The sequence below is a fragment of the Oncorhynchus nerka genome, linkage group LG13, assembly GCF_034236695.1.
Source record: "Oncorhynchus nerka isolate Pitt River linkage group LG13, Oner_Uvic_2.0, whole genome shotgun sequence".
In the NCBI taxonomy this organism is placed as follows: Eukaryota; Metazoa; Chordata; class Actinopteri; order Salmoniformes; family Salmonidae; genus Oncorhynchus; species Oncorhynchus nerka.
The window spans coordinates 82,447,099-82,472,557 of NC_088408.1; the positions used below are offsets into that span (position 1 = coordinate 82,447,099).

Below are 25,459 nucleotides of genomic sequence, written 5' to 3' on the forward strand. Positions count from 1 at the left end.
TGGGAAAGAGGTCGTTGTTTGGGCTAAATTATAGGTGGGCTATGTACAGGTGCAGTAATCTGTGAGCTGCTCTGACAGTTGGTGCTTAAAGCTAGTGAGGGAGATAAGTGTTTCCAGTTTCAGAGACTTTTGTAGTTCGTTCCAGTCATTGGCAGCAGAGAACTGGAAGGAGAGGCGGCCAAAGAATGAATTGGTTTTGGGGGTGACTAGAGAGATATACCTGCTGGAGCGTGTGCTACAGGTGGGAGATGCTATGGTGATCAGCGAGCTGAGATAAGGGGGGACTTTACCTAGCAGGGTCTTGTAGATGACATGGAGCCAGTGGGTTTGGCGACGAGTATGAAGCGAGGGCCAGCCAACGAGAGCGTACAGGTCGCAATGGTGGGTAGTATATGGGGCTTTGGTGACAAAACGGATTGCACTGTGATAGACTGCATCCAATTTGTTGAGTAGGGTATTGGAGGCTATTTTGTAAATGACATCGCCAAAGTCGAGGATTGGTAGGATGGTCAGTTTTACAAGGGTATGTTTGGCAGCATGAGTGAAGGATGCTTTGTTTTGAAATAGGAAGCCAATTCTAGATTTAACTTTGGATTGGAGATGTTTGATATGGGTCTGGAAGGAGAGTTTACAGTCTAACCAGACACCTAAGTATTTGTAGTTGTCCACGTATTCTAAGTCAGAGCCATCCAGAGTGGTGATGTTGGACAGGCGGGTAGGTGCAGGTAGCGATCGGTTGAAGAGCATGCATTTAAGAGAAATTGGAGGCCACGGAAGGAGAGTTGTATGGCATTGAAGCTTGCCTGGATGGTTGTTAACACAGTGTCCAAAGAAGGGCCAGAAGTATACAGAATGGTGTCGTCTGCGTAGAGGTGGATCAGAGACTCACCAGCAGCAAGAGCGACCTCATTGATGTATACAGAGAAGAGAGTCAGTCCAAGAATTGAACCCTGTGGCACCCCCATAGAGACTGCCAGAGGTCCGGACAGCAGACACTCCGAATTGACACACTGAACTCTATCAGAGAAGTAGTTGGTGAACCAGGCGAGGCAATCATTTGAGAAACCAAGGCTGTCGAGTCTGCCGATGAGGATGTGGTGATTGACAGAGTCGAAAGCCCTGGCCAGATCAATGAATACGGCTGCACAGTAATGTTTCTTATCGATGGCGGTTAAGATATCGTTTAGGACCTTGAGCGTGGCTGAGGTGCACCCATGACCAGCTCTGAAACCAGATTGCATAGCAGAGAAGGTATGGTGAGATTCGAAATGGTCGGTAATCTGTTTGTTGACTTGGCTTTCGAAGACCTTAGAAAGGCAGAGTAGGATAGATATAGGTCTGTAGCAGTTTGGGTCAAGAGTGTCCCCCCCTTTGAAGAGGGGGATGACCGCAGCTGCTTTCCAATCTTTGGGAATCTCAGACGACATGAAAGAGAGGTTGAACAGGCTAGTAATAGGGGTGGCAACAATTGCGGCAGATAATTTTAGAAAGAAAGGGTCCAGATTGTCTAGCCCGGCTGATTTGTAGGGGTCCAGATTTTGCCGCTCTATCAGAACATCAGCTGAACGGATTTGGGAGAAGGAGAAATGGGGAAGGCTTGGGCGAGTTGCTGTTGGGGGTGCAGTGCTGTTGACCGGGGTAGGAGTAGCCAGGTGGAAAGCATGGCCAGCCGTAGAAAAATGCTTATTGAAATCTCAATTATGGTGGATTTGTCAGTGGTGACAGTGTTTCCTATCTTCAGTGCAGTGGGCAGCTGGGAGGAGGTGTTCTTATTCTCCATGGACTTTACAGTGTCCCAGAACTTTTTTGAGTTAGTGTTGCAGGAAGCAAATTTCTGCTTGAAAAAGCTAGCCTTGGCTTTTCTAACTGCCTGTGTATAATGGTTTCTAGCTTCCCTGAACAGCTGCATATCACGGGGGCTGTTCGATGCTAATGCAGAACGCCATAGGATGTTTTTGTGTTGGTTAAGGGCAGTCAGGTCTGGGGAGAACCAAGGGCTATATCTGTTCCTGGTTCAAAATTTCTTGAATGGGGCATGTTTATTTAAGATGGTTAGGAAGGCATTTAAAAAAAATATCCAGGCATCCTCTACTGACGGGATGAGATCAATATCCTTCCAGGATACCCCGGCCAGGTCGATTAGAAAGGCCTGCTCGCTGAAGTGTTTCAGGGAGCGTTTTACAGTGATGAGTGGAGGTCGTTTGACTGCTGACCCATTACTGATGCAGGCAATGAGGCAGTGATCGCTGAGATCTTGGTTGAAGACAGCAGAGGTGTATTTAGAGGGGAAGTTGGTTAGGATGATATCTATGAGGGTGCCCGTGTTTAAGGCTTTGGGGAGGTACCTGGTAGGTTCATTGATAATTTGTGTGAGATTGAGGGCATCAAGTTTAGATTGCAGGATGGCTGGGGTGTTAAGCACGTTCCAGTTTAGGTCGCCTAGCAGCACGAGCTCTGAAGATAGATGGGGTGCAATCAGTTCACATATGGTGTCTAGAGCACAGCTGGGGGCAGAGGGTGGTCTATAGCAGGCGGCAACGGTGAGAGACTTGTTTTTAGAGAGGTGGATTTTTAAAAGTAGAAGTCCAAATTGTTTGGGTACAGACCTGGATAGTAGGACAGAACTCTGCAGGCTATCTTTGCAGTAGATTGCAACACTGCCCCCTTTGGCAGTTCTATCTTGTCTGAAAATGTTGTAGTTTGGAATTAAAATTTCAGAATTTTTGGTGGTCTTCCTAAGCCAGGATTCAGACACAGCTAGAACATATGGGTTGGCAGAGTGTGCTAAAGCAGTGAATAGAACAAACTTAGGGAGGAGGCTTCTAATGTTAACATGCATGAAACCAAGGCTATTACGGTTACAGAAGTCGTCAAAAGAGAGCGCCTGGGGAATAGGAGTGGAGCTAGGCACTGCAGGGCCTGGATTCACCTCTACATCGCCAGAGGAACATAGGAGGAGTAGAATAAGGGTGCGGCTAAAAGCAATAAGAATTGGTCGTCTAGAATGTCTGGAACAGAGAGTAAAAGGAGGTTTCTGGGGGCCATAAAATAGCATCAAGGTATAATGTACAGACAAAGGTATGGTGGGATGTGAATACAGTGGAGGTAAACCTAGGTATTGAGTGATGAAGAGAGAGATATTGTCTCTAGAAACATCATTGAAACCAGGAGATGTCATTGCATGTGTGGGTGGTGGAACTAATAGGTTGGATAAGGTATAGTGAGCAGGACTAGAGGCTCTACAGTGAAATAAGCCAATAAACACTAACCAGAACAGCAATGGACAAGACATATTGACATTAAGGAGAGGCATGCTTAGTCGAGTGATCAAAAGGGTCCAGTGAGTGGAGAGGTTGGTTGGGGGTCACAGCAATTTAGACAGCTAGCCAGGCCATCGGTAGCAAGCTAGCATAGGATGGAGCTCTGTTATTAGCCACCTCTTGCGTTCCGTCAGTAGATTAGTGGCGTTCCATGTGGTAGAGGGGATTAATCCAAATCACACAACAACAACAAAAATAAAAACAATAGATATAGTTATAGAGGCCCAAGAAGAAAACATAATAATAATAAAAATAAATAGATTGTCTATTCAGATAGCAGCCGGTAAGACAGCTAACGGTTAGCAGGCCGCAGATGGGCGTTCAGGTAACGTCGCGACGGAGGAGCCAGCCGGATAACTCCTTCGGGTAGATAACGTCGGCAGTCCAGTTGTGAAGGCCCGGTGGGGCTCCGCGTAGGCAGTAAACGGGTCCGGATAGGTGACTGCAGCCCAGGAGTCATTGATGGAACTCAGGAGTGATTGACGGAGCTGGCTAGCTCCGGAATAATTGATGTTTGCTCCGGAATCGACGAAAGCCGATAGTCACACGGATAGCAGCTAGCTAGCTGTGAGATCCAGGGTATGAATGTCCAGAGAGCAGTTGAAATCCAGGGACATGGAGAGAAAAATTGGTCCGGTATGTTCCGTTCCGAGCCGCGCTGCGCTGCGCCGTACAAAACTGGCGATAGATTTTCGAGCTAAAGGATAGCTGATGACCACAAACCGTGGTTAGCTGAATACTAACGATTTGCCAGTAAAGAAGCTAACTAGCTTCTGAACTAGCTTCTGATTAGCTTCTGGATTAGCTTCTGGGCTAGCTTCTGGCTAGCTCCTGGCTAGCTTCTGGCTAGTTTCTGGCTAGCTTCTTGGAGTTTCTGGCTAGCTTCTTGGAGGATTACAGATTTGAGGGAAATAATACTTTTTTATAAATATAAATTGGTGAGGCGGGTTGCAGGAGAGTGTTTTGAAGATGAGTTGATGGAAAATAAAAATAAAATGTATGTGGAAAAAAAAGTTGTAAATATATATATACGGGACACGACAAGACGAGGACAAAAGACGTCTGAACTGCTATGCCATCTTGGATTACACTTCTCCTTAATGCAACCGCTGTGTCAGATTTTTAAAAAACTTTGCGGACAAAGCATAATCTGAGTACGGCGCTCAGAGCCCAAACCAACCAAAAGAAATATCCGCCATGTTGCGCAGTCAACATTAGTCAAAAATATCATTATAAATATTCACTTACCTTTGATGATCTTCATCAGAATGCACTCCCAGGAATCGCAGTTCCACATTAAATGTTTGTTTTGTTCGATAATGTTCATCATTTATGTCCAAATAGCTTATTTTGTTAGGGCGTTTGGTAAACAAATCCAAACGCGCGTTCAGGTCCAGTCGGACGAAAAGTTCCAAAAGTTATATTACAGGTCGAATAAACTTGTCAAACTAAGTATAGAATCAATCTTTAGGATGTTTTTATCATAAATGTTCAATAATGTTCCAACCGGAGAATTCCATTGTCTTTAGAAAAGCAATGGAACGAGAGATACCTCTCATGTGAACTCGCGTGACTGAGAACGAGGCTGCTGCCAGACCCCTTAGTCAAACAGCTCTCATTTGCTCCCACTTCACAGTAGAAGCCTGAAACAATGTTCTAAAGACGGTAGACATCCAGTGGAAGCCGTAGGAAGTACAAAATAACCCATATCCCACTGTGTATTCGATAGGGGCTGAGTTCAAAAACTACAAACCTCAGATTTCCCACTCCCTGTTTGGATTTTTTCTCAGGTTTTTGCCTGCCATATGAGTTCTGTTATACTCACAGACATCATTCAAGCAGTTTTAGAAACTTCAGAGTGTTTTCAATCCAATACTAATAATACTATGCATATATTAGCATCTGGGACTGAGTAGGAGGCAGTTTACTCTGGGCACGCTATTCATCCAAAAGTGAAAATGCTGCCCCCTATCCCAAATAAGTTTTAATTAACAGGTGCATGTTTATCAATAATTGGAAGAAGCAATTTCATAAATTCATCAAGTGCAGCATCTGGATGCTCCTCATTAATCACATCAGGCCACACATATTTTTAACATCATCACAGCAAAATCTTTTGTATGATCTCTTATACATTATTTTAAGCCCAGCTATTAGAACTTTGGCTTTCCTGGATATAGCCACTATATTGTGATCACTGCATCCAATGGGTACGGATACAGCTTTAGAACAAAGTTCTACAGCATTAGTAAAAGTGTGATCGATCAATGTGGATGATCTTGTTCCTGTAGTGTTTGTAAACACCCTGGTAGGTTGATTAATAACCTGAACCAGATTACAGGTACTGGTTACAGTAAGAAGAAGCTCTTGAGCTCTTGAGAAGAAGCTCTTGAGTGGACAGCTTGATGAAAACCAGTCAATATTCAGGTCCCCAAGAAACATCACATACACTATCAAGCATCTCACACATATTATTTAGATACTGACTGTTAGCACTTTGTGGCCTATAGCAACACCCCACAAGAAAAGCTTTAGATGTGCCAAGGTAACCTGCAACCCAACACTTCAATAACACTTGACATAAGATCTTATCCAAGCATTACAGGGATATGGCTCTGAATATTTTCAGCAACACCTCCCCCATAATCATTTCTGTCTCGTCTATAGATGTTATATCCTTATATTACTACTGATGTATCTATCATCAAATGAATTATCTAAGTGAGTCTCAGAAATTGATAATATAGGAATGTTATCTGGTGTTAGCACGTTATTGATTTCATTAACCTTATTTCTAAGGCTACATATATTAATATGGGCTATTTTCAGCCCTTTCCTGGGAAGCTTATCAGAGATAGAAATAATACTGAAAAGAGCAAACAAAACAAGAGAAAAAAATATACATTCAGCAGTCCAGTAATCAATTGGTGTGTGTGTTCTGTGGGGTTGAAGCTACGAACCCATAGGCTTGGCTCTCTCATCCTTTCCAGGCTTCTGGGAGGGAGGGTAGACAATGAGCCTGTCATAGCGGATGTAAGCAATGTACTCACGTGCTCTGGCTGCTTTCATGGGTGGGATCAGTTCTTTCCTTTTCTGGCACACAGCTTCAGGCCTTCATGGTCGAATTGCTGAAAAGAAACCACTACTAAAGGACACCAATAAGAAGAAGAGACTTGCTTGGGCCAGGAAACACAAGCAAAGAACATTAGACCGGTGGAATGATGGATGGCACTAAATACAGCGAAATTCTTGAGGGAAAACTGTTTCAGTCTTCCAGAGATTTGAGACTGGGACGGAGGTTCATCTTTCAGCATTACAAGCATACTGCTAAAGCAACACTCGAGTGTTTTAAGGGGAAACATTTAAATGTCTTGGAATGGCCGAGTCAAAGCCCAGACCTCAATCCAATTGAGAATCTGTGGTATGACTTAAATATTTCTGTACACCAGCGGAACCCATCCAACTTGAAGGATAAGTTTGCCTTGAAGAATGGGCAAAAATTCCAGTGGCTAGATGTGCCAAGCTTATAGAGACATACCTCAAGAGACTTGCAGCTGTAATTGCTGCAAAAGGTGGCTCTTACAAAGCATTGACTTTGGGGGGGTGAATAGTTATGCACGGTCAAGTTTTCTGATATTTTTTGTCTTATTTCTTGTTTGTTTCAGAATTAAAAATATTTTGCATCTTCAAAGTGGTAGGCTTGTTGTGTAAATCAAACGATACAAACCGCCCAAAAATGTATTTTAATTCCAGGTTGTAAGGCAACAAAATAGGAAAAATGCAAAGGGGGGTGAATACTTTCGCAAGCCACTGTATCTACTAAACCTAGCCCTATCCCTAACTCTCAACTTACTCCTTACCCTAGCTCTAACCCTTATTATAAACCTAACCTTACCCACATTTTTACATTAGCAAACAGTTGCTTATCAACAGATAACAGTTTGTTGATAGTGATGAACTATCCAGACTATCCAAATAAAGTGTGACCAGACGTCTGAGGATGAGAAGGATCATATTGAACACCGTAGACATACATTAAGTATACAAAACATTATGAACACCTTTCTTTCCTTTACATAGATTGTCCAGGTAAATCTAGGTGAAAGCTATGCTCACTTATTGATGTAACTTGTTATGAAATCCACTTCAATCAGTGTAGATGAAGGGGAGGAGAGGTTAAAGGAGGATTTCCAAGCCTTGAGACATGGATTGTGTGTGTGCCATTCAGAGGGTGAAAAGGCAAGACAAAATATTTAAGTGCCTTTGAACGGGGTATGGTAGTTGGTGCCAGGCACACCGTTTTGTGTCAAGAACTGCAACTCTGGGTTTTTCACGCTCAACAATTTCCTGTGTTTATCAAGAATGATCCATGTCAAGAATATGCAACTCAATATTAGGAAGGTGTTCTTAATATGTTGTACACTCAGTGTAGACTCATCTTAGCTTCCTCCATGTGTGGGGATTGATTCATTGTACAGGTTTAAAGAGATTTTCAGATAGAATTCTTGTTCATAATGAAGATAATGTTACAGATTCTTCTTATCTCCAAGCTCCTGGAAATGCTATTACTGACTCCGCAACAAATACATTACTGGCTAAGCCATATGGAGATAGTAAAGATGGAAAAACTGTCGAAGTCAATGATAAACCAATGAGTTTCTTACCAGAAAATACAGATGAAATTGGTAATTCACATAAATATAAAGGTAGAGACCAACAGGTGGAAAATACAACTCATGAAGAAATTACCAAACCTAATAGTCTCAAATCATTACCGCTCATTACTAACATACGTGAGTAGAATGACACCTTTAAAAGTGCAGAAGAACAGTCACTTTTATTATTTTGTTGGAAAGATGAAGCAAGCTGGGGATTCCAAATAACAAAAGCAGATTAGTATCCAAGAATCTGAAGAAAACCCACCCCTTCTCCCAACATCAAAAACAGACTAATTGGAAAACATTTTAAACAACCATCCGCAAACACAGGAAGTAGTCTCCATGTGTAATGGACTCAGGAGGGTCTAGAGCTGTGGCTTGGCTGACTTGCCCCAGTTCCACAGCTTTGGTTTTGCTCTGTGAGGAGGATGTGCTCTCCTGTTGCTCAGTTGCTGTTGCCACTGACACATGTGTAGGAATATTCCCTGTAGCTACAGACACACGGGTAGGGTCATTCCCTGTAGCTACAGACACACGGGTAGGGTCATTCCCTGTAGCTACAGACACCCGGGTAAGGTCATTCCCTGTAGCTACAGACACATGGGTAGTTTCATTCCCTGTTGCTACAGACACATGGGTAGAATCATTCCCTGTAGCTACAGACACCCGGGTAAGGTCATTCCCTGTCGCTAGACACATGGGTAGGGTCATTCCTTGTAGCTAGACACATGGGCAGGGTCATTCCCTGTTGCTACAGACACATGGGTAGTTTCATTCCCTGTTGCTACAGACACATGGGTAGAATCATTCCCTGTTGCTACAGACACATGGGTAGTTTCATTCCCTGTTGCTACAGACACATGGGTAGTTTCATTCCCTGTTGCTACAGACACATGGGTAGTTTCATTCCCTGTTGCTACAGACACATGGGTAGAATCATTCCCTGTAGGAAACTGTGTGCCACTGCCACCTGCTGGACTATCACAAGTTCTGAGAAGACAACTGCTCTGAGAAAAGACATTATTCTGAGAATAAACATCACTGTTCGAAGACATATCACTCTGCCTATTTCTGTTTTCTCTCCGGGATGGTCTTGCCTCTGCGTTGGTGGTTCCTGAAGCTCACCAATCTCCTGGCATTGCACAATGTAATGCCAGTCAGCTGGATGAGCTCAAATTAAGTGTTGTTTGCCATCCTCACACCAAGTACAGGTGCTGAGTCCAGGCTTGCTTCCATTGTTGAGGTGTGGTGGTCTTACCAGTACTTTTTACAGCCGCCGAAGCATCACCCAGGTGGGTGCTGATCTACAGAGGAGTTGTGACTATCGAAAATGACAAGGTGTCCGATGAAGAGCTCCGGGGCCTGTCTGTCAGATGTCTTTACCTCCCTGCCTGGCTGTACCATCTATGCTCCCTCCTCTCAAGACAGAAGATAAGAAGTTGAGAAAGGTACTAAAGCTGTGGATGACCATCACCCAAGAACTACCAGATCCTCCTACATTTGTTTTGTGAAATAGTTATTTTGTTTTCCTTTTTAAAAGCAACTTTGAGATTCAACATGTAATTGAAAGAGCTACCTATACAAAATAAATCTATTATTATTCTGACAATTTATTGATTCATAATGACCTTTTGGAATAACACACAATGACATCAAAGAACATGTCAACAGAACAATCCATGATGTTCTCTCTTTGATGTCAAAAAGCATACTCGAGTGATATCCACGTGAAACATTTTAGTACATTTGAGTGATATTTGGTGCTAGTTAGACATATTTAGAAAAGGGCATAACATTTACATTTTAATAGAATATTTATTTCAAAACTGACACATTTTAGTATTTAGTTGTAAAGAACAGCGACATACAATAATAAATATTGACATACATCATGTGTGAAATGTTATATTAAAAATGACACTGGCAAGGCAACTGCACTTTGGATTCAACTCAAGAAAATATTCTGTAAACAGTAACAGAGGACATATGAAGAAAATACTTGAACGTTAGTGAAACTGTCTTGAGGGGCAATCTGTGAAGACAAGAACATAGCTAACAATGTAGAGAGAAGATTGTCTTTTGCAATCATGAGAGTCTAACCTCACTCATTCCATCAACATTAAAAAGGCCATGCTAAATACTACATCACTAAATACAGTGTACAGTACTACAGGCTGGGAATAGCAGCTCATCATTAGACAGCAGAAGACTAGATTATTTCCATAGATAGCGACACCTAGTGGAAACTACCTGCTCTGATCAACATTGCCCATTTACAAATACCAAATGGTCAATGCCATTTTAAACACTTGGTTACACTGAAACATCCTTCAAATAAATCAAAATCTGTAAAAAATAAAATAAAAACAAGACTCGACATACATTTTTTGCTTAAGGAGCAACTGGAACTTTGGCATTATCATCAGTGTTAAGACAGAACTTTGTAGCAATATCGTGGACAGTGACAGCATTTCATTTCCTGATGAAGTCAAATTGAGATAAAAGTATCAAGGTTCATCATCAATACAAATAAACAACCACAACAACCAATAAATTGCTCTACAATACCAAAATATAGTTTTAAATCTCATAATTACCTGTATTTTTTGATCATATGTAAATAGGGGTTTTACATTCATTGCCAACTCTTCAAGAGACACCACTGGGAGTACTTTCCAAATGCCACCCTATTTCCTATATAGTGCATTGCTTTTGAACAGAGCCCTGGTCAAAAGTAATAGGGTTCCATCTGGGAAGCAGCCCTGGTGTTTAAAATACAGTCAGGCCAGTCCATGCCTTGATCAGTGCATTCCATAATGGCCCGATCACTACGTCAGCGTAGACAACATCCGGTGTATATTATCCCGTTCCCTTACAGCAGTGTTTCCCAGCTCCAGTCCTCCAGTAACTCCAAAAGCACAACTTTGGCTGTAGTTCCTTACAAACTCACCTGATTCAACTTGTCAACTAATCATCAAGCCCTCAATGAGTTGAATCAGGTGTGCTTGTTCAGGGCTAAAACAGAAATGTGTGCCGTTAGGGGTACTGGAGGACTGAAGTTGTGAAACTCTACTCTAAACATCCACCACCAGCTCTAGTCACTAGCCAGTGCATAGCCTAACAGTTCACTGTGTGAAACTGTACAGAGGAAATGACTCAACAGCAAGCCAATAGGCCTGTCACAGCAAGTACCTGGGATCATTTAACGACACACATATGGCTCAGTTCTGACTCATACTGAACATCTCATCCAAGTATTTTTTGAATTTTCCCCATAACTCCGTAGAAGCAGGCATACATTCACAATTCATTTTCTGCATATTCATAATAACCATTTTCAATGGCTTTTGAAATAATATTTTCTGCTGATAACCTTTGGCCAAAATAAAGTAACGCTTTGATTAGGTCATTCATGTCAGCTTCCATGCCCACCTTCTCCAACCATACTTTCAGCAGTTCATAGACTCGATCTTCAGGATGAAGGTGCGCAGAGCTTTTTATAGCATTGTCAGAGAGTCCGATGTGCCTGAAGAATCTGTTATGGTAGTGAACATCCAGCTCTTCAAAAAGTTCAAAACTTTTCTTCAAGGACTCATCACCTGAAAACAAAAAGGCATTTCAAGACCATGACATCAAAGCCCACCATTCAATAGTGTATTATCATCTTAGGATACATATTATTTTATGTTATTAACTAGTCTAAAACCATAAAATAGAGGGTATACTCTCACCATTCAAAGGAACCAGTTTTATGAGGATATTTTCCTAAAATAAATACAAATAAAGAAACATGGTCAGTTATGAATCCTAAAACAGAAGTCTGGCTCCTTAATTAGGCCTGTGCACTAGCTCTGAAGTGAACTCTTAGAGGGTCATGCAGGAGGGTAGGTGAAGGACCTCTACAACAGCTCTGGGCTTCTTGTCTCTGCCCTTAGTCCCTTCCTTGACCCTGCATGTGCATCTATAAATCACATTTACAATGCCTTCAGAAAGTATCGACACCCCTTGACTTCTTCTACATTTGGTTGTGTTACAGCCTGAATTGAAAATGGATTAAACTTTGTCACTGGCCAAAACAAAATACTTCCACATTATAGGATGTTTCAAAACATGTTTTGTGCAAATTAATTTAAAAAGAAAATCTGAAATGTCTTGAGTCAATAAGCATTCAACCCCTTTGCAAGCCTAAATAAGTTCAGAAATAAAAATGTGCTCAACTCACATAATAAGTTGCATGGACTTACTCCATGTGCAATCAAAGTGTTTAACATGATTTTTGAATGACTACCTTACCTCTATACCCCACACATACAGATAATTGTAAGGTCCCTCTGTCGAGCAGTGCATTTCAAACACAGATTCAACCACAAAGACCAGGGAGGTTTTCCAATGCTTCGCAAAGGGCACCTATTGCTAGTTAGGTAAAAAAGCAAAATGAAAAACAATAAAGCAAACACTGAATATCCCTTTGAGGATGGTGGAGTTATTCATTACACTTTGGATGGTGTATCAAGACACCCAGTCACTACAAAGATACAGGTGTCCTTCCTAACTCAGCTTGAACTATTGTGAAAATAATAATGTGCAAATATTGGAAAATCCAGGTGTGGAAATATCTTAGAGACTTACAGCTGTAGTCGGACTCAGGGGTGTCTCATGTAAATTAGATATGTCTGTATTTCATTTTTAATAAATTAGCAAACATTTCTAAAAACATGTTTTCACTTTGTCATTATGGGGTATTGTGTGTAGATGGGTGAGAGAGAAAAATGGATTTAATCCATTTAGAATTCAGGCTGTAACACAACAAAATGTGGAATAAGTCAAAGGGTCTGAATACTTTCTGAAGGCACTGTTTGTGCTTGGGCTTGGCCATTAGCAGTAGTTCAGCAAATCTTCAAAAACATGTCTAAAAATGCACACTAGAAAAGACTGGTGACCGACCTAGTAAGTCTTCGTCAAGATGGTGCAAAGGGAGTAGCACTACTTCAAAATGGGACATGGTGGCTAAGCGTCCACTTGACCATAAGATTAATTATTAAGTGTGTGTACTAATGCTATCATACATCAGACAACTGTGGCTTTCAACAAACAGTAAGTTAATGGAGCAGAGAATAGAAAGTAAGACCAGATCCAGAATAGGATGAGTACTAAATTAACTATAAGGATGGAGTTAGAAAAGAGTTTGGGGGAAGACAGGGGAAGGTAAGTTAGCCTGAGCATGACCAGAGCAGCTGCTCTCACCCCAGCCGAAGAGCCAGGCTGCCTCTTGGCCGAAGGGCTGGGAAGCGGGGAGGATCTGGGGAGGGGGGCTGAGGGTAGTGCAGACAGACTGGACTGGGAGGAGTTGGTGGTGTTGGGGAGACTGTCGCCCAGTCCATTGTCCTCATCCTCTGAGGCTTTGGCACCCACCGCCTGGGTCTGCTCCAGCAAGGGATAGAGCTGTGTGTCATCCAGCACAGCATTCTGGTTGTTCTGCCTCTCCTCAATTGACCTGTTATTTTGATCATCCTGCAAAATATGAAAAATTATGTTGTCAAAATGAGGAACATTTTTTTGCTGTTCTCACAAAATGTGTGTAATTTTATCAGCTCATCTCTCAGTAATTTGATCAGAATTAATCAAATTCGATATGCAGTGCTGATTGAATGACACTGTGAATGTGAAAATAACATTTGAATGAGACTGACTGACGCACCACCACAACTTTTAGCGTCCCACTGGGATTATTCTGGGTGTCTGGAACAGAGGAAATGTGACTCAGACATGGCACTTTACATCCAGGTACAATATTGACTGTTCTGTTGACAGCCTTAAGACGCAGTGAGCTTCAAAGCTTTGAGGCTATGTGTCCTCTGGATGGCACCCCATTCTCTTTATAGTGCACTACTTTTGACCAGGGCATATAGGGCTCTGGCCAAAAGTAGTACACTATATGGAACACAACCTGAGCCTTCACTATTGAAAGCAAATATATTTATTTGATATAAAATGACCTTACCTGTCCTTTTAAAGAGCTTTCGCCTCATCCAATAGACACCGGCAAGTGCAGCAGTGATACCCAGTACTGCCACCACAATCACAACTACTGTTTCCATAGAGAGAAAATTATCACAAAAACATCCCTCTGCTGTTTTCCAAATTAGCAGTTTGCTGTTTGAATCCCAGATTGTCCCTTTATATTCAGAAAGTCAATTATCAAATACATTCAACATTAAAAATATTTACAAAAATAACGACACAACAGAGCATGCAGCAAGGTGATGTATGCTGTACCTGGGCCTGGCGTTTTACCTGAGATGGTGCTGGATGTGGGCAGTCTGGTCTCACAGACTGTGTTGGACGTAGTGGTGCAGTTCTTCACCCTCACCTCATTGTCTTTACATCTGGGAGAAGAGGAGGGTTTCAACAAAAATACATTTTAAAAATAAAAAGATATGGAATGTATAAGGTGAACATTCTTCATTTTGTAATGTTTAATGATAATCTAATGGAAGTTAGTTTGTCAAGTATCAGTGAGTATGTTCAAATATTCTATGGACCTACCTTGAGCACTTTTTGCACACCTCGCAGGCTTGGTCAGGGGCACAGAAATACCCTGGTTTACACTGGCACTCTGTGTTCTGAGTGATGGTGCATGTCTTTGTGGTTACCTGATCTGTGACAGGAACACAGAGTTTGGCATGTTGAAGACACAAAGAGCATGGCCTGCATTCATAAAGCATCACAGAGTAGAACTCCTGTTTTGCTCTGTTTTGTCATTCATTTTAAATGGCATAACGCCATCGTCAAATAGAATTTACCTGAGCGACACTTAGTGCACTTTAAGCACTGTGGCAGTCCGTTATCATGCTCTGTGTATGTGTCGAGGTCACAGTCCTCACATGTTCCTTTCTCCAAGGCACCCGTGCAGTACGCTTTGACATATTTACCTGAGGTCATAGAGAAACAACAGTTGTCTACCTGTACATAAAGCAGACACTTGACGGTCAACTGAATATTCATTACTGTAGCCATATAACCGGAGTCATTACAAGGTCAAACTTGCTTCAGTAGTTCCCATTATGGATTTCAGCTTGTGACTAGCTAAGTCCCAAATAGCACCCTATTCCCTATATAGTACACTACTTTAGACCAAGGCCCATAGGGCTCTGGTCGTAGGTAGTGCACTATATAAGGAATAGCATAGGGTACCATTTCGGATGGATACACTGTGGATCTCAAATCTTCATTTGTCTCACCAGCTGGGCAATTCAAACAGCAGATGTTGTCATGTGGGTACTCCAGGTTTTCCCTGCATGAGATGTCCCGCTGTTTCCTGTTCCTGACGCTGCCTCCTGTCTGTGTCAACTCAAGGCCAGATTGAGCTGCTGCCATGGGGTTGAGGGCCCAGATGAGGACAACCTTAGATAAAGATGAACAGCTTGTATTAAAAACACACTGTCATCCAGTTGTCCCCTTCTGTAGACACCCATAGCGTCTAAGCAAAGTGTAATCAAAGTGGGTTAGCAAATCTGCATTGTAGAGCTAGTTATTTATTGTCTCACAATATGGCATTATCAAATCTAACTTTTTTTGTCATATGCACAGGAAACAGTGTAGTCTACACAGTGCAATGACATTATTGACTTTACAATAAAACAGGAAATACCTCTAGGTTCCATATTAATGAGTAACCAGGGAAGGGCAAAATCACAATCCCAGAATATTTTGGAGATCATCCAAACCTTGTTAGCAAAGCAATTTCTTAGCTTTTGTACATACAGAGCTCCTTGTTCAAATGACATCATAGTTTGCAACACTTAGGTTTAATAACAGGACATATATAATTTCATTCCTGATCACACCACTGACTCTCTAGCAAAACAAATACAAAGTTCAGCTGCTGTGGAAGAGGGGAAGCAATAAATGGGAATTTCCATCAACGGCCATATTGGAGACGGCTCATAAATCTCTCTCACTTAAATATTGAGACATGGTTGACTACTAATATGCCATTTAATGTGATGTGTAGAAAATGAGACATCAGCAAGTTGCCAGTCATTGAGAATATGGTTAGTTTAGGCTGCATTTAAAAGCACCCCAATCCTGATCTCTTGCTATTAATTGGGAAAAGATCCGAATTGGGATGCCTCTAAACGCATCCTCTTACACAGTGAACATGGAAGATGTTAAACCCTGTCTTTCTTATCCCTGTCACTTCAACTATAAGTGAAGCAAGCCTAATGATTAGTAATTTCTGTAGTTACACAAACATGATTTTGAAACTGTTCCAATGGGTTCAAATTCATCTCCAAGCAGACACATGCTGAATTAATAAGGTCACTGAAAAATAATGTTGCCAGTGTAAATATGAGGTAGAAATGTTCTACAGCCTAGGTCTTCATATGGTTGAACTAGGCCTGTGTGTGTACTGTATTTATCAGCTAAAGACAAATAAGGACGGTGTTTGCAATTTCCCCATGAATCCCTTTGGAACTGCCGCTGAGTCACAAGATACATGGGCACACCCAATTTAGCAACCTGTATTCACCTATACATTACAGTGGAGTATGTCCAAATATGGCCTTCCTACAAACCTGCTGAACAAATTAAAACCCAAGCACATTCCAGACAAGACGCTACATGACAGCTAGACAGAATAATAAACTGGATGATTCGAACCCTGAATCCTGATTGGCCGACAGCCGTGGTATATCAGACCGTATACCATGGGTATGACAAAACATGTACATACTTCTCTAATTACGTTGGCAACCAGTTTATAATAGCAATAAGGCACCTAAATGGTTTGTGATGTATGGCCAATATACCACAGCTAAGGGCTATATCCAGGCACTCAGCTTTGCATCGTACGTAAGAACAGCCCTTAGCCGTGTTATATTAGCCATATACAGTTGAAGTCAGAAGTTTACATACATTTAGGTTGGAGTCATTAAAAATTGTTTTTCAACCAAACCATACATTTTGTTAACAAACTATAGTTTTGGCAAGTTGATTATGACATCTACTTTGTGCATGACACAATACATTTTGTTTACAGACAGATTATTTCACTTAATCACAATTCCAGTGGGTCAGAAGTTTACATACACAGCTTGGAAAATTCCAGAAAATTATGTCATGGCTTAAGAAGCTTCTGATAGGCTAATTGACATCATTTGAATCAATTGAAGGTGTACCTGTGGTAGTATTTCAATGCCTAACTTCAAACTCAGTGCCTCTTTGCTTGACATCATGGGAAAATCAAAAGATATCAGAAAAAAACATTGTAGACCTCCACAAGTCTGGTTCATCCTTGGGAGCAATTTCCAAATGCCTGAAGGTACCACGTTCATCTGTACAAACAATAGTATGTAAGAATTTAACACCATGGGACCACACAGCCGTCATACCGCTCAGGAAGGAGACGCGTTCTGTGTCCTAGAGATGAACGTGCTGTGGTGCAAAAAGTGCAAATCAATCCCAGAACAACAGCAAAGGACCTTGTGAAGATGCTGTAGGAAACAGGTACAAAATTATCTATAGCCATAGTAAAACGAGTTCTAGTTTGCAACTGCACATGGGGACAAATATCATACTTTTTGAAGAAATGTCCTCTGGTCTGATGAAACAAAAATAGAACTGTTTGGCCATAATGACCATCGTTATATTCGGAGGAAAAGGGGGAGGCTTGCAAGCCGAAGAACACCATCCCAACCATGAAGCATGGGGGTGGCAGCATCATGTTGTGGGGGTGCTTTGCTGCAGGAGGGACTGGTGCACTTCACAAAATAGATGGCATCATGAGGAAGAAAATTATGTGGATATATAGAAGCAACATCTCAAGACATCAGTCAGGAAGTTAAAGCTTGGTGGCAAATGGGTCTTTCAAATGGACAATTGAGTGTATGTACACTTTTGAACCACTGGGAATGTGATGAAAGAAATAAAAACTGAAATACATAGTTCTCACTATTATTCTGACATTTCACATTCTTAAATAAAGTGGTGATCCTAACAGACCTAAAACACAGAATTTTTACGAGGATTAAATGTCAGGAATTGTGAAAAACTGAGTTTAACCTCTTGGGTAGGAGGCAGTATTTTCACGTCCGGATGAAAATCGTGCCCAAAGTAAACTGCCTGTTACTCAGACACAGAAGCTAAGATATGCAGATAATGGTAGATTTGGATAGAAAACACACTAAAGTTTCTAAAACTGTTAAAATTATGTCTATGAGTATAACAGAACTGATATGACAGGTGAAACCCAGAGGACAACCCCCCCCCCAGAAATTGTAGTTTTTCTAGGCGGCTCTCATTTTGGCTGTAGTGTTTCCAAGCGAGTGGAAGAAGACAATAACGAGTCTTAAAATGCGTTTATTTATGTATTAGGGTACCTAAGGTTTGATTATAAACGTTGTTTGACTTGTTTGGAAAAGTTTATTAGTAACGTTTGGGATTAATTTTGATGGAGCGAAACTGGGTGGACTATTGACGGAAGCGCGCCAGCTAAAATGAGTTTTTATGGATATAAAGAAGGACATTATCGAACAAAAGGACAATTTGTGATGTATCTGGGACCTTTTGGAGTGCCAACAGAAGAAGATCAAAGGTAAGGCATTTATTATAATCGCTATTTCTGAATTGTGTTGCACCTGCCTGGTTGAAATATGTTTTTCATGCTTTTGTATGCGGGGCGCTGTCTTCAGATAATCGCATGGTGTGCTTTCGCCGTAAAGATTTTTTGAAATCTGATACAGCGACTGGATTAACAAGAAGTTAAGCTTTACTTTGATGTATTACACTTGTGATTTTATGAAGGTTAAATATTTATAATTCTGTAGTTTGAATTTTGAGCACTGCAATTTCACCAGGTTGGTGGCCAGGTGGGACGGCCCATAAGTTAAATGTATTTGGCTAAAGTGTATGTAAACTTCCGACTTCAACTGTATATGAATGTCAGCATGTATTCTTTCTGTATATAATAGCATCCTGTCAGGCTGTATCACCGCCCGCAACTGCAGTGGTCTCCAGAGGGTGGTGCGGTCTGCCACGGCCTGTTCACCCCGCTATCATCCAGAAGGCGAGGTCAGTACAGGTGCATGAAAGCTGGGACCGAGATACTGAAAAACAACTTCTATCTCAAGGCTATCAGACTGTTAAATAGCCATCACTAGCCGGCTTCCACCCGGTTATGCAACCCTGCGACTGCCCTATATACATAGACTTGGATTCACTGGCCACTTTAATAATGGAACACTAGTCACTTTAATAATGTTTACATATTGCTTAACTCATCTCATATGTATATACTGTATTCTATTCTACTGTATGTTAGTCAATACCACTGACATTGCTCGATCTAATATTTATAATTTCCATTCTTTTACTTTTAGATTTGTGTATTATTGTGAATTGTTAGATACTACTGCACTGTTGGAGCTAGGAACACAAGCATTTCACTACACCAGCAATAACATCCGCTAAATATGTGCATGTGACCATTAAACTTTGATTTGATGATTCTGCCAGTGTCTTTGTGCAAAGATGAGGGTCGCTAGACTTCAATGTTCATAGTATTGACGTCAGACGGAAGAACAGAGGACACAGATGATTATTGTATCGTGTGAAACTTTCAGACTTTCTGATGTTGTGGGATTCTCTCTGGTGTTTACAGAACATTGGTGCTGTGAGATTAGGATATCAGGACCTGCTTAGACAAAACAATTGTAGCAGTAGAACAAAGGATTCCAATGTAAGAGAAGAAAATGAGCTGTTATTGGCAGAGAGGTTTGGAACAGTCTTTTGTATTGGTTTATTAACTAAATTTACCGCCTGGTGATGGCACCATGGAAGGCCGAAACTCCATCCCACCAAAACAGGCTGACATTTCAGGCAGTCTATTCAAACAGCTCTTAAACTAAAAGGGCATTATCATAATTTCACAATATTATTCCAACCTCATATAGTACAGCTGGGCAATATGGACAAAATATCATTTCACAATATTTGACGGTATGATGGTATTTGACGATATTTTATGTTTTTGGATAATAAAAGTTCTAAATATGCTTTATGAGAAGTTTATGACCATAGGGTGGCAACACAAATTATAAGTGATTTCAAATGGGGCTTTCTCCATCTATACTGTTCAATCCAACTCCAAACAAAGATCATTTTCATAATTTTAATCAATTTCTGCACCTTTATTAGAAATGTCCACACTGTGCCACGCAGCATGATAGGCAAAAAATCTAAGCCCATATAATTGGTGAACTGTTGGAATCACAGAATATAATGATTATTCTAATTCTAGTTGGAATATAGTGGGCAGCACCTTGAATATATTGTTGTTTGACATGACAACGAATGAATAAGCCAGGGAGGAATTATTGACAGGGTTGGTCAGTGTTTCCAGGAGACCATAATTAGATGTTACCCTTTCCATGATCCTTGTGAAAGCTATGATCCCTTATTGATGTCACTTTTTGAATCCACTTAAAACCAGTGTAGATGAAGGGGAGGACACAGGTTGAAGAAGGATTTCTAAGGCTTGAGACATGGATTGTGTATGTGTGCCATTCAGAGGGTGAATGGGCAAGACAAAATATGTAAGTGCCTTTGAACAGTGTAGTAGGTGCCAGGCGCACCGGTTTGAGTATGTGAAGAACTGCAATGCTGCTGGGTTTTTCACACTCAACAGTGACCCGTGTGTATCAAGAATGGTACACCACCCATGTCCCTGTGAATTGAGGCTGTTCTGAGGGCAACTCAGTATTAAGAAGGTGTAACTCATGTTTGGTATACTCAGTGTATATAAAACACAGGAAATCACGTTGACTCCACTGGGGCTTTAAGCCATAAGGTTTATTTATTTTAAATGTAGTTCTATCCTTGTGATGCAGGCCCACTTCTACATTCATGTTGTGTATTATCTAACATTCGATCTGGTTGGATCCGAGGAAGAGGAAAGGGGATACCTACTCAGTTGCACAACTGAATGCATTCAAACGAAATACAGCTATTTTTTTCATTTTGCAGTAGCTTCTGCTTTAGCCACTAATAAAATAGAAAAACTATACAGGCCTACTTTTGAGAAGGCACTGAGGCTAATAAACAAGTATTCTTGAGTACAACCTCAACTGATTTAAATCCTTCATAAATGAGTAAATAGGATCAGTGACAAACAATGTCATATATTGGAAACATTCTCCTGCCATGAAAGCTTAATAACTTGACCCACATTTGTGATAATAACACATGTGGTAGTGTCAGAGATATACAACCTCCTACAGCACAATATAACAACTGATGCAAACATCTTGAACTTTAAACACATTTGCTTGAGTTGTAGCCCAGATGCTGTATACAGTGCATTCGGAAAGTATTCAGATCCCTTACCTTTTTCCACATTGTTACATTACAGCCTGATTCTAAAATGTATTAATTTGCCCCCCCCCCCCCCCCTTCAATCTACACTACAGCCTGATTCTAAAATGTATTAATTTGCCCCCCCTTCAATCTACACTACAGCCTGATTCTAAAATGTATTAATTTGCCCCCCTTCAATCTACACTACAGCCTGATTCTAAAATGTATTAATTTGCCCCCCTTCAATCTACACTACAGCCTGATTCTAAAATGTATTCATTTCAATCTACACAATACCCTATAATGACATAGCAACAACAGGTTTGTAGAAGTTTTAGCAAAATTAAACCCTGGAAATATCACATTTAAATAACTATCCAGACCCTTTATTCAGTACTTTGTTGGGGCACCTTTGGCAGCAATTACAGTCTCAAGTCTTCTTGGGTATGACGCTACTAGCTTGGCACACCTGTATTTGGGAATTTCTCCCATTCTTTTCTGCAGATCCTCTCAAGCGCTGTCAGGTTGATTGGGGAGCGCCCACTGCACAGCTATTTTCAGGTCTTTCCAGAGATGTTCCATCGGGTTCAAATCCAGGCTCTTGCTGGACCACTCAAGGACATTCAGAGACTTGTCCCGAAACCACTCCTGCGTTGTCTTTGCTGTGTGGTTAGGGTCGTTGTCTTGTTGGAAAGTGAACCGTCGCCCTGGTTGACTCAAATGAAGTTGTAGAAACATCAAGGATGACCACTGGAAACAGGATGCACCGGAGCTCAATTTCAAGTCCCATATCAAAATGTCTCAATATTTATGTAAATAAGATATTTCTGTCTTTTGTTTTTAATACATCTGGCAAACATTTAAAAAAATCTGTTTTCACTTTGTCATTATGGGGTATTGTGTGTAGATTGATGAGAAAAAAGGATAAAAGATGAACGGAGCAAAGTGAAGAGAGAATTTTGATCACAACCTGCTCCAGAGCGGACAACGACCCTCAGCACACAGCCAAGACAACGGCCCTAAGCACACAGCCAAGACAACGGCCCTAAGCACACAGCCAAGACAACGGCCCTAAGCACACAGCCAAGACAACGGCCCTAAGCACACAGCCAAGACAACGGCCCTAAGCACACAGCCAAGACAACGGCCCTAAGCACACAGCCAAGACAACAACCCTAAGCACACAGCCAAGACAACGACCATAAGCACACAGCCAAGACAACGGCCCTAACCACACAGCCAAGACAACGAAGGAGTGGCTTCGTGACAAGTCTCTCAAAGTCCTTGAGTGCCCCAGCCAGAGCCCGGACTTGAACCTGATCTAACATCTCTGAAGAGACCTGAAAATAGATGTGCAGCGAAGCTCCCCATCCAACCTAACAGAGCTTGAGAGGATCTGCAGAGAAGAATGGGGAAAAACTCCCCAGGTGTGCCAAGATTGTAGCGTCATACCCAAGAAGACTTAAGGCTGTAATCGCTACCAAAGGTGCCCCAACAAAGTACTGAATAAAGGGTCTGAATACTTATGTAAATGTGTTATTTCTATAAAAAATGTGTAATCAATTAGCAAAAATGTCTAAATACAATTTTTTGCTTTGTCATTATGGGGTATTGTATGTAGGTTGATGAAGGGAAAATAACAATTTGATCAATTTTAGAAAAAGGCTGTAGCATAACAAAATGTGGAAAAGGTCAAGGGGTCTGAATACTTTTCAAATGCACTGAACATCAACCTTCTCAGAGTGGGAGTGCTAATCTAGAAACAGTTTTGCCTTTTAAGATCTTAATGAATAAGATCGCATGGATAGGGGGACTTCACCACTCCTGCTCTGAGATGCTTGATAACTAGTCTCCCTAGGCCGATGGGAAGTCTGGTATTTCCGTGACTTGATGATAGCTGTGGCCACAGAGCTGGACCTGTGCTACTTTAGTAGGTAATCAGATTCATCACTTTTCACAAGTAGATCATAATGGTTAGTTATTTTAAACAGAACACAAGATGACATGTTTCCCCCATAGTAGATATTCTACAACCTTGTTCCCTGTAAAAATATATCCTTTAATTTCAACTCTAATCAAATGGTATGTTGTTTCCATTTTTCAACAGGTGCACACCTGGGAAATAAAATATAGGCATAGACTACCGTATGGAGCAGCCACCTCATTGTAATATATAGCATTTTAAGCACGAGGTACACAAACTGCACAACTTTAAGGGCATATCAGATTAAAAAACATGTATGAGTATGTACAGCAGTGTTCTAGAATATTGGACCGTCAGCATTTATACTTGTCTAATTCCTGGAGATGCGTTCCAGAAATCTACATTTTCAAAATGCAGATCATTAAAACATTTTTTTTGTTTTACCATTTCATGTGTTTTATATTGCTTGCAATGAAATAAAGCTACTTTTGCTAAAACTATGCATGGTCATCATATTTATAATGTTTATCATAGAAAGAGTGTAGCCAGCTACATTTCCTAATGTTTTGCATGAAGTTAATCTTGCATTTTACCTGAGAAAATTAGGCTACACTGAGAAAAGTACTGGAGAAAAGTATACTGAACAAAAATATAAATGCAACATGCAATCATTTCCAAGATTTTACTGAGTTACAGTTCATATAAGGAAATCAGTCCATTGAAATAAATATATTAGGCCCTAATCTATGGATTTCACATGACTGGGCAGGGGTGCAGCCATGGGTGGGCTTTGGAAGGCATATGTCCACCCACTGGGGAGCCAGGCCAAGCCGAATGAGTTTTCCCCAAAAAATGACTTTATTACAGACAGAAATACTCCTCAGACGATACCATAGGTGAAGAAGCCAGATGTGCAGGTCCTAGGCTGGCATGGTTACACGCAATATGCGGTTGAGGCCAGTTGAACACACTGCTTAAATTCTCTAAAATAACATTATGGTACAGAAATTAACATTTTATTCTCTGGCAACAGCTCTGGTGGACATTCCTACTATGCTCACTAACAGGGATGTAAACAAAATTCTGCAATTTTTTTAAGAGAAATAAGCTTTTTGTGCATATGAAACATTTCTGAGGTCTTATTTCAGCTCATGAAACCAACACTTTACATGTGGAGTTTATATTTTTGTTCAGAGTAACTGCACATCAGTCTGAGCGCTGTCTGCTAATAGAATGCCTGTTTATGTATCCTCATCTAAGTGGAGAAGTGCAACTGAAGCACATAATATGTCTGATGCCAAGCAGAAATTACAATAAGAATTTTAGATCTGCATTTACAAAACGCAGCAAGACATTTCTTATATATAAAAATCTCTGTGTGAACTGTCAAGACACCTAAATGAATAGCGGAAATGTCTGCCACCTGGATACCTGTTGGTTGGGAGTTGTGGATTCTGGCTGTGTGTTCCCCGTGTATGGTGGTCACAGAGCCGCGTACCTGTCACAACTATCGCATCTCAGCGACGATGATTTACTCGATATTTCACAATGGGACGCCGGACTAAGCATGCGGCTCTGAGACCAAAATTCCCAACCAACGCGTCCTCTATTCATTTGAATGTGTTGACAGTTGGAGAAATTGCTTGAGCTGCGCTGAGAATTAAACACTGCTGTGCATATGTGTACACGTTTGGTACTATGATAGGCCCTTCAGTCAAGCAGTAGGCTACACCGGCTTCAACCGGCGCCACACAAAAATGTCACACCTTTATGAGGCCCTTGGCATGTTTACGCGACATTCTTTCTGCCCGACCACATGGCGCATCGATTCTGAAGATTTTTTTTTTTTATCTTAGAATATATTTGGATCAAAATTAGGCCAACATCGATAGTTTCATTGGCGTGTGAATGGCATCGCTACGTGCAGTGTGTGAACAAAGTTCCCAGTCAATTTGATCCCACCGACCGACACAAGTGTCGCGTGAAGAAAAAAAAGAAGAAACTTACCATCAAATGTATATAGCTCATACTCAAAGGTGGCGTTGAGTGAACCACTATCCGACTATACTCAACGGTGGTGTACACATCCCAGTTGAGAGAACCAGCATCCGATATTATACTTTTTTCTCGCGGAGCAAAAGTTTAGCCAACTGTCCTCATGAGAGAACTTTCCAGATGACGATTGCGCAGTCTCCGTCACG

The 25,459-nt window shown here is 41.2% G+C and overlaps 1 protein-coding gene across 6 annotated transcripts; it reads right to left on the bottom strand.

Moving 5' to 3' along the window:
• Positions 1 to 9,773: 9,773 nt before the first annotated feature.
• LOC115140265 (tumor necrosis factor receptor superfamily member 10B-like) lies at positions 9,774 to 25,445 on the bottom strand. Of its 6 annotated transcripts, XM_065026764.1 has the most exons (11): positions 25,266 to 25,444; positions 21,804 to 22,084; positions 15,220 to 15,382; positions 14,782 to 14,910; positions 14,525 to 14,636; positions 14,255 to 14,364; positions 13,980 to 14,066; positions 13,677 to 13,717; positions 13,223 to 13,489; positions 11,710 to 11,743; positions 9,774 to 11,577 (listed from the first exon to the last, which is right to left on the bottom strand). In XM_065026764.1, the coding sequence occupies exons 3-11, from the start codon at positions 15,353 to 15,355 to the stop codon at positions 11,279 to 11,281; spliced, it is 1,215 nt and encodes a 404-aa protein (XP_064882836.1). In that variant the 5' UTR covers positions 15,356 to 15,382; positions 21,804 to 22,084; positions 25,266 to 25,444; the 3' UTR covers positions 9,774 to 11,278. The 6 variants fall into 6 exon arrangements, with proteins under 6 accessions (XP_064882836.1, XP_029534390.1, XP_029534389.1 ...); XM_029678530.2 differs by lacking the exon at positions 21,804 to 22,084 and having other exon boundaries at positions 13,391 to 13,489; positions 25,266 to 25,445; XM_029678529.2 differs by lacking the exon at positions 21,804 to 22,084 and having other exon boundaries at positions 13,980 to 14,063; positions 14,273 to 14,364.
• Between the last annotated feature and the right edge of the window lie 14 nt (positions 25,446 to 25,459).